Genomic DNA, 9,824 nt, shown 5'->3' on the forward strand with positions numbered 1-9,824 from the left:
TGTTCTCCATTCACCAAACACAGAGGAGGAGGCTCAAGACACTTCTATACTGCAGTCCTGATTGCTAATTGCTCACCAGATCTGAATGTGTTGAGTTTTGAACACTTGTGTGCTGTAGGTTCATACCACTGAGATGTCACATGAGAAGTGTGTGTAACAACAGAACATTCTATGTAGTGTTTTGACAACAAGTTAATGTGCAATTGACTGCAGAGTGTATTGTCGGTTGAAGCGTTGAGCTTTTACATGAGAGGTGTGTGCCATACATGAGAATTGTGTGTATAGTGTTTAGACAACAAGGTGATTTGCAATTGGTGTCAGAGTGTAAAGAAGGAAAGTCAGTCTAACCCCGGGTTTACACCGGTTGCGGTTGCGGTGCGGTTGCGGTGCGTTCCGGCGACGCAAGCAATTAGATTCCATTCATTCGAATGGTGCAGTTTACACCGCTTGCGGGTGCGTTGCGTGTCGACTGCGTCTCAGCTGCGGCGTGCCGCAGGCCTTCCGCGAGGATAGACCTATTTTCTATTTTTGCCGGACGCCGCAGCGGTAGGCCTCCGGCAAATGGCAAGCTAGCACAAAACACATCGAGCGGGACAGGAAGACCGACGCAGTTTCAAAATAAATTTCCGGTTACCTTTCAAGATAAAACACTCGCCAGCTCCTATTTCGCAAGCATGCTAGCAAAACGTGATGTGGGCGTAGACGGGCCTGGAGTTAACGTGCGAGGTGCTCATTCACGGTTTAGACACCAGCGAACATGGACGAGGAGAGGTTTATATTGGAGGTAGAAAGCCACAAAATAAAAAAAGTCCACCTCTCTTTCTGCTTCTCTGTTGAGCACAGACTTTCTGTGTGTTTGTCGTTGTTTTTAATGCCACATGACCGCGCGGTCACGCGAGACACGGCGGGAAGTGGGCGGCGACGGAGCTGCCGGACCGCAGCTGTGCGGAGCCGGTGTGGATTGGCCAAAAAATTGACCCGTCCGGAGCACGTAGTCAAGACGCACCGCACCGCAGCCGCACCGCAACCGCAACCGGTGTAAACCCGGGGTAAGGGAGTCATAAGGGAGTGTGAAGTAGTGACAATTCGGGTCGAGCGATTGGTACATGAAGTTAAGGTTGTGCAAATTGTGCCAAAGTTTAGATTTCTGTGTGTTAACAATCATGAAAAACTGTAAGTATTTTAGTCTGTTTTCAATGATGATGATGGCAACATGTGATTTGTGTTTGTGTTTTTGTACGGGTGTCTTAATCCCAATATGTACTGACTAACTTTCCGGTGTGGGCTCGTTTGCTTGCAGCAGCATCAATCAAAAACACAGATTCCCTTGTAGGAGGCGGCATAAAGTTAATCCAAGGGAACAGCTTGGAACAGCCTCGGGTTTCGACCATCTGACAATTTAGCCCCAACACAAAATCCTAGGAGGTGAAATGCTCCTGTAGACTTGCGTGCTGCCCTTTGCTGATAATAAAATGTGGTCTTTAACTACTCCAATCATTGGAATCCACTTCTGCTTTAGTATCTGTGTCGCAGGGAAACAAATGAAATGAAAGGTAAGGCTGCCTTAATCAATTTTTAATAAAGTTTAAAACGCAGGAAGAGCATCCCAGTACAATAGAGTGGCTTTTATTTTTCACCTGCCATATTGTTCCAGTCGCTATGAACGACACTGGAAGTTGATGCGCACAACGGTTACTTAACTTCTGGGTTTTGTGAAAAAGGTCTATGCCTACTTGCATTACCAGCAAAATTGGCTAGTAAATATTTAAGACCACCTGCCAAAATGAATTTTAACCCGCATTTAACAGGTTGGCGAGTGTTAATTTAGAGCCCTGCGTTGATGTGATAGAACACATTTTTGAGCATATTATTGAAATTAGTGGGGGGGGTTTCTTGGTTGTTTTTTTTTGTTTTGTTTTTTTTATGAATGAACATTGAAAAATCAAATAATTCTACACACTGTCCCTTTAATGGGGTAAGTTTAAAAGTAGAAACCTGATCTTGTAACGACAAAACCAAAATAATGTGCGTTATGCGCCCCACATATAGCCTAATGCCCGAAAGTTACATTTGTTATATATCCACTATTTTACGGCCTTGAGAATAAATCAACACTATGTCATCCTACATTGCAAAACATGCTATTGAAGAGCCTTAATCTAAATATAGGTGATGACTTGGCGAAAGAACACACAGATTAGTCTGCTATCTGCCGCTATATTGCTGGTGGAACAGACAACTGCGTGGCGATAACTCACTCTGTTATGTTGTAACTAGTGCGGATGCTCTGATCTGATACTTGTATCGGGTATCGGCCCCAATTGACCCTTCCAGCTGACATCACTTTACCCAGAATGCTTAGCGACCGCTTACCCCCTTGGATGGTCAAACAATCCATAGAAAGACAAGAAGGGAGTATCGTTTTCGGTGAACGATTCGTCTAAACATGACAAATGTACCAAAAAACGGCCATAGTTATTATAGTTACTGCGACACACTTAGAACCAGCTGTATCGGCAAAAGCTGGAGTTGGTTGGAGGGAAAGATCCGTATCTACTTTCACCATCAGCCTGATCAAAGCCACAACATTCCCCCAAGTAACGTATCACAATATTTTAAATGATCTCATTGTGAAGAAGAGCGCCTACACATGCAAGGACTTTGACGCCATCTAGAGCCTAGATTCTAAGAACTATTTTGTGTCTGGATGGTTGAAGGATGTCGGCTGCGTTCAACACGACAATATTTGTCTCGTAGCAGCAAAGGTATGTTCTATTTATCTTTTGGTTGACACGGGTTACTGGTGTAAAACCTTATTCATGAAATCGTTTGTGTCCGGATAAACTCGTCTTGCTGTATACAGTCCGCAGCGCCTCCCGGAGGGGAAACATTCCATAACAAATGAATGTAGAGAGCTTGATTTTCGGCGAGTGTTTTCGTTAAAAGGTGGGAAATATGTCAAGTGTCATTAAAAACGTCCCGAGTAAGACACTACATTACTGCGAATCATTGAAACCAGTCGTTTGGAGCCACTAGCTACAAAAAAATTGAGTTTGCTGGGGGTGTGCAAATGGAAGCCTAAGGTATGTTGTTTTTGGTTGAAACAGTACGTCGATCACTACTTTCATGATGGAAATTGTCATTCATTAAATCGTTTGTGTCCGTTTGTGTCGTCTTGCTGTATATCGAAGTCTTCAAGCTATCTTAGCTTGCTAGCTGCTAACAAACAGACAGCACGTTGTTTACGACACATTCTTCAGCAGAAATCAAGCCCGAGTTAAAGTGCTAATTGTAATAATCGTGTTAAATAGTTAACTTTTTGTTCAAAATGACTTGAGTACTTGTGCAAAAAATAAAAGTATGATCGTTTCACTAAAGATAATATGGCTCATTCATCACGTCTGCCTCGAATTTACAATCAGAGGTTAATGTGACCAGCTGTATATGAAAAAGAGAAAAACTACCTAATTCTGAGCATATCTTCGTACTTTTTGTGGGTGCAAAGCAGTTGTGTCGTAGTTTTGCTTGCAGTTGCTGCCATCGTGCTTGTCTTTCACTCCTCACTGTCTTCCGTCTGGTTTAGAATCCCTACCAGCAGCCGAAAGAATGATCTCATCTCTGTTTGAGCTATTAGAGCATCTGTCGGCCGCACACAAGTTCACCACAGCATTGGTAGCTGATTTATCAACTGTTTGACCTATTTTCAAGCTCACACGGATTGTTTTCTAATTCACTCGCATTGACGCCCTGACCATCACCGCTAGGGGCGCACTTCAACGTGACGTCGCACTGGAAGGGTCTATATTGGAAAATAAATTGGATCAGTTATTAGTGACACTAATTCTGTTTATTGCCACCTAAATCAAGGAGCTACTGTCCAGATAAAACAGTAGAAAAGCTGTCTAGCACATTAATGTCCTGTAGATTGGACAATTATTTAAACTTGTCCAGTATAATACACAAATTACCGTGCTAAAGAACTCGCCACCCCCTCCCCATAATGTCAGGTGTTTCCGTTTTGGTTCTGCTGTTGGATCCTCCCCATGCGCATCCGCCCCACAAAATATTTCGTTTTATTGGTTTGTTTTGTGTCGGTCACAGTCGCTCGGCCTATTACATCATTGATCCCGCCCTAAAAGGTGGGGATTAATGTTACTTGGATTGACTGTACAGTTAACAGCATTTCGAGTTGAGTTCAGGAGTCGCGCTTGCTATCCTCGTACAGGTATGTGAAGGAAACACGGATATTATGATAATTAGCAGATAGTGTGCGGTAAATATTGATGTACTTATACGATAACGATGGTGCATTTATATGGCAAGTGTTTTTCTGCTCCTAATTATGTGGAAAACAGTAGTGACGCGATGGAAGCATTGTATGTATATCCCGTGTGTGAAAGTGATGCACGCTAACAGCGGCTTACATTACAGATTCGTCACATCGCAAAAATCATGGCTCTGGACGGATGTGGCCTCGTTTGCAAATATATCCTCTTCCTCTTCAACCTGATTTTTGCGGTAGGACTTTTATCTGAGGTTTTGTGGTATGGCTTGTAAAGCCAACTTACGTTTGAACACAAGTGAACCAAGCAGACTTTATTTGATTTATTGCACGTAGGATCAGTAATCTGTCCTGGGGGAAAAAGTCTGATGTAATGATGGCATATGTTCAGCGAGTTTCCAAAGAAGTGGCTTTGACTGCTTTGTTTAGTTTCGTTTCTCTAGAAAAGCAACTCTCATTAGCTAGGGTTTTCTTCCCTCAATCAAAGAGACTCGGATGAAAGTACCGTACTGCTTGTACTCCTTTACTGTAATAAAGACAAACAAAGAGTACAAACACTGAAACGTAATTACGGTATATACAAATTGAGTAATAATAGTTATTTTTGTTAACCTGGCCCAACAAAGAAAGCACTTGTGCAGACAAAATAGAGTTCCTATTTTATTAATATAATACCCGACTTAGAAGGAAATAGTGATATCAAAACCATTTTGATATGGTCAAATTGTGAACTCTGACTTCGCTCATTTAGGTAATGATGGATTTTTGAAGCTCCAAGCTGGTGTAATTACACTAGGGGTGGGAACCTCTGGGTACCTCACGATACGATACGATACGATACGCGATACGAGGCTCACGATAACTATTATTTCGCGATATGACAATACTGCGATTATCGATATATTGGTCAGGAAATAAGTCCACGATAATCACGATAAATCTACTCAAGACATAAACTGATGTTTTTTCAATGACAAAATAGTTTATTTTCATACCATCACTGAAAAAAAACATATTAAAACTGGTCTTCTTCAGAGTGAGTAATTTAGTGCATTTTTTTTAAACAAATACAAATGTCTTCTCAACAGAGAACTTTCTGTGAACAAATTTGTGTCTTTCTTAAACACTACTGTCATACAACATGCCAGTCAGTTACATAGTAAATTGTTTCATTTTATAAATTTTGAATTAAATTTAAATGAAATTTTAGATATTAAATCAATATTAACATTGCTCAGAAATTGTGTGCTTCGAAAAGCAGAAAGATATGTTTTAAAACTAACATTGACGATATAATGCACATTTTTCATAGAAACTTATGCAAAACTGGGTCACTCGCTGGACAGATAAATGTCTTACACAGGTAAAAGTAAGCTCATGCTTTTCTGTAAAATAAAAAAGAAAAAGAAAAAGAAAAGTAAAAGAGCAGCACGTATGATTTGAGGTCCCAATCACTGATGGAATGCGTGGAAATGGTAAAAAAATAAAATAAAAAAAATAAAAAGATAGATGTCCATCCGTTGTTGACTCGCTGGTAAGACCTACTCGCATTAGTTTAGCCCCGATCTCCTCTTACAAAGTTGGAATTCTTTTTCTCAGTGAAATGACCGGTTATTTTACCTGGTTGTCTTCAGTCATGGTCTGGCTATTTGTATGTGTTCTTTTCTCCCTTCGTTTTGTTAGCGAGCCTCCGCTCTCGTGTGTTAGTTTGCCATTACTCATTTCTTGTTGCACTAGTGTAGTTTGGAAGTTCGGGAGAGTGTCCCGACATTCGGGGAGCTTTAGCTGAGCTCCATTTCATTTTGTAACTATCACAGCGTTGCATTTTTCGTGTCGTATTGCCCCTGCTTAAACTCAACGAACAAGACATTTCCCTCGTGCCCCTGACGCCTAACGAAATCACGTAGCGAAAACCATCATTCACAACTACGCTTTACGGGTGGAAATCGATTGCAAATATACACAGAGATGCTGTGCGTGATCAACTTTGTCCTTGGAGAATTAAATTAGCAGACAGAGAGAGAATTAGCTCTTACCTTTAGCAAGTCTAGTCCTCGATGATGCCGCTCTAAGTCATATTCGTCATGTTTCCAGTGTAGCTATTGTGAGACAGTTCTTGCATCTACCCAAGTCCGTCTCTTCTCTATTCCATTTGATAAAATCCGAAATGTATCCATTTCACATTATCAATATATCCACATCTGACTTGTATGCAGCCGGCGTTTTGTTTACTTGGGTCTTCTTCGGCTGAAGACTGCCGCACATTTCCCCGCCACTCTTATGAGGCGCTCCCTCTAGCGGCCCGCCAAGTAATTGCGCAATAAGGAACAATGGAGCCGTTACAGCGGCTGTATCGATACTTGGCATAGGCATATCGATAACCCATCGTGAGAGAAAATATCGCGATGTATCGCCGTATCGAGATATCGTCACACCCCTAAATTACACTAGATGACAAATATCCTCCCAAATTATACAGACAACATCAAACAATCCTCTTAAATTAGGCCATGCATGGGAATATCTGGGTTAGTTTTGTTGGTGTTTATCAAACTGTGTCTGCAATTGGTCTGGTAGGGTCAGTCAAAGACTTCCATTTGTGTGGCGTGTCTTGGCAGCTGACCAACAAAAGGATGCGAAAAATATATGAATCCAGTGGACTTCTTTGTGCACTCCACATGAACATGTTTTTGCTTTGTAGGTGCTGGGCTTTGCCTTCCTGGGTCTGGGCCTGTGGATGAGGTTCAGTGACAACACCAGAGCAATCTTTGAAATAGATGCCCTCAACTCCAGCACATTTGTGTTGGGTGAGTTTGTAGTTTGTCCCTTCCCCAAACGCATGATGTATGAGATGTATACAGTGTTTGTAGCTGTTGTCACGCTTACAAACATATAAAAGTGCTCCAAAACCCAAACTATTCAAGTTAATTACATTCAATGAAGCAACACATCATCAGCAACATGAACCGATTTACAAATGTGTAACTTTTTGACTGGTTCAAGTTATTTTGAGGATGAGTCGTTAGTTTGTGCACCATTGCATCTTTTAAATCAAAACTCATTCTATGATTCAAAACCATTTTTATTACACACCTAGTGTTTTTGTTTCATTCAGATAAAATTGCGCTCTCTTTTTTTTGAATTAAGGTGTGATTTTACTGATAGCGCTTGGCACAGTGATGTTGGTCGTGGTTACGGTTGGAGACTACGGGGCCTGCAGTGAGAAGAAATGTGCTCTCCAAGTGGTGAGATGCTTTCCTCTTTCGACCATTTGCACTTATAGGATACATATTATGTTAGAAAGGGCCGCTACAACCTTAAAATTAATGTTTAGATTTTTTTTTTCTCTCAAAATTGTGATTTCTGATAAAAAAGCAAATAGACATTTACAAACTAGCATAATGAAATGACCCAACAAACTGCAATGCTCGTCTGTCATATCTTGGTGAATTCTAAGTGATTTTGGGAGGCTTTCATACAGAGAATGGTTGTCTTGTTGTCAAGGCCACATTCCGTTATCGAGCCTTAGGAGGTGTTCAGCCTGACAAATGAACACATTGATGTGAGAAAGTTGTTTTCTTGATCACTTCATCACTGACCTTTTCTCTTCCTTTCTGTTAAAACTTCTAACATTTTGAGGTGTCTAGGCTAGTCCATCAATATTGTAGAAGATTAAAAGTACAAGTTAGAGTATTGTTAAAAAATATATATTTCTAAGCATTAGATCCACTACATACAGTGTCAAATATTTCATGATTTTTTTTTTTTATGTTGCTGATTGTTGCTAACATCTTACAAAATGCCAAAATTCACCATCTACTGAAATCTGAATATGCAAACAATATGGGAGTTTCACTTTTTGAACTACGCAACAGAAATAAATGTACAATTCCATGATTGAAATGGCAGTGTCAGAAATAGGGATGTAACGATATCCAAACATCACGATACGATATTATCACGAATTAATACTAAAAAAAAAACTAAAAAAAAACACACACACACACACAATATTGTGCTTCTGTACATTACAGCAATGCATATCAATCTCTAATCTCAATCTCTAATAACACTTAATATTGAGGCACTTACTCAACTCAACTCACTTTATTTATATAGCGCTTTCAAACAGCCTGAGCTGTCCCAAAGCACTTTACAGAAACACAAAAAAGCTAACATAACATAATAACATAAAACATTAACACCAATACAATCGCAACAAATCAACATTCTTCCATTCCTACATACGCTTTGATGTTTGAAGCAGTTATAGATTAAAGAGGACAGAAATCAGTCTCCTTTCAGCAGTTGATCAGAGACGTGAGCTCAGCATGCATGACGTCACACACGTTTGCTACAAGCTAAGTTTGTTTATGAGCTAGCTCATAAACAAGTAGCTGCTGCGTTCGCGTTGAGCACCATACACACAAAAAGAATGATCCAATTTTCCAGTCCCATCCAAACTGCCTCTCCTGCAAGCGCCGAACCTCCATCCAGTACACGCCCTGCGCACATCACCGCGCTTAGCGGCGACGTTCACGTCCTCAGCTCCACCGCCATCCATCTTAGCTCCCAAGCGTAGACTGTCCAGTAGCGCCGACTTCTCCTCCAAGCAGAAAGGGGCTGTGAGAAATGCTGCCTGTTTCGTGGCGCAAAAAACACAAGCGACCTGCAGGTGCCCGGTGGGCAGTCAGGTAGCAACGACATTCCCCAATCAGAAACCGTGCTAGTGCAGGCATGCTGCTGAATGGGCGCAGCCGCTGGGCGCTGACACTGTCCCTCGAGGAATATCACGGCCAAACTGTTGAGAACAGTCCAGTCCAAATCGGGTCCACACAAAAGACGAGACGCCACAAGACAAGAAGAGTGACAAAGATGGCTGCTGTAGCTCACAGCGCCATCAACAAACAGCCAAGACAAGAGAGTCGCCAGACACACCGGCACACGCCATCTTGTCAAGGCAAAAAAAAAAAAAAACTTACTTGCAATTGCACGCACACATTGGGTTTCTCCATATATTGGCTCGGTTCACAAGCATATTAAGTGGCACATGCGCCTTCATCTGACCATTTGCGTGAATTTTAAATATATAAGGGCCAAAACATGCCTTGTGAAAATTAAACTGCTACCAGAGAAGGGTCCTAGAACTGCAGAAATGGAAATCAACCTGACTTATTTTTATTTTATTTTTTTATTGATGTGCTGCTTTTAATATTGTGACATGACGACGACGTTATATTGTGGCAGTTTTAATATCACAATGTCACGATATTGCCGTTATTCTTAGATCCCTCAAAAGTGATTTTGAAGCAAAATGCAAAACTTAGTGTAAGTTTACTTTATTGAAATAGCATAACAACAACTTGTATCCAAGCATAACAAACCCTAACACTGTGGGTAACCATGCCAATGTTTATTCAATATACTGTAAGTTGGCATGTAAGTATAAGTAAATAAGTTTAAGTATCATGGTCCAGAACTGCGATCATCTTCAATGTACTGTACTTATTTGGACCACACTGAAGTGAAACCAACTCAAAAA

General features: G+C 41.0%; 1 protein-coding gene across 2 annotated transcripts in view; it reads left to right on the forward strand.

Annotated features, from left to right (window-relative positions):
- The first annotated feature begins 4,061 nt into the window (after positions 1-4,061).
- Positions 4,062-9,824, forward strand: part of cd9r (CD9 molecule related) — a 13,311-nt gene continuing 7,548 nt past the window's right edge. Inside the window, exons 1-4 of one of the 2 annotated variants that reach the window (XM_077501229.1) lie at positions 4,062-4,225; positions 4,432-4,518; positions 6,984-7,089; positions 7,430-7,527. In XM_077501229.1, coding sequence (XP_077357355.1) covers positions 4,453-4,518; positions 6,984-7,089; positions 7,430-7,527 — 270 coding nt within the window. In that variant the 5' untranslated portion in view covers positions 4,062-4,225; positions 4,432-4,452. The remainder of the gene's footprint in view (positions 4,226-4,431; positions 4,519-6,983; positions 7,090-7,429; positions 7,528-9,824) is intronic. The other variant, XM_077501235.1, reaches the window with a different exon arrangement.

Source organism: Festucalex cinctus, chromosome 1 (assembly GCF_051991245.1).
Source record: "Festucalex cinctus isolate MCC-2025b chromosome 1, RoL_Fcin_1.0, whole genome shotgun sequence".
NCBI classification, from domain to species: domain Eukaryota; kingdom Metazoa; phylum Chordata; class Actinopteri; order Syngnathiformes; family Syngnathidae; genus Festucalex; species Festucalex cinctus.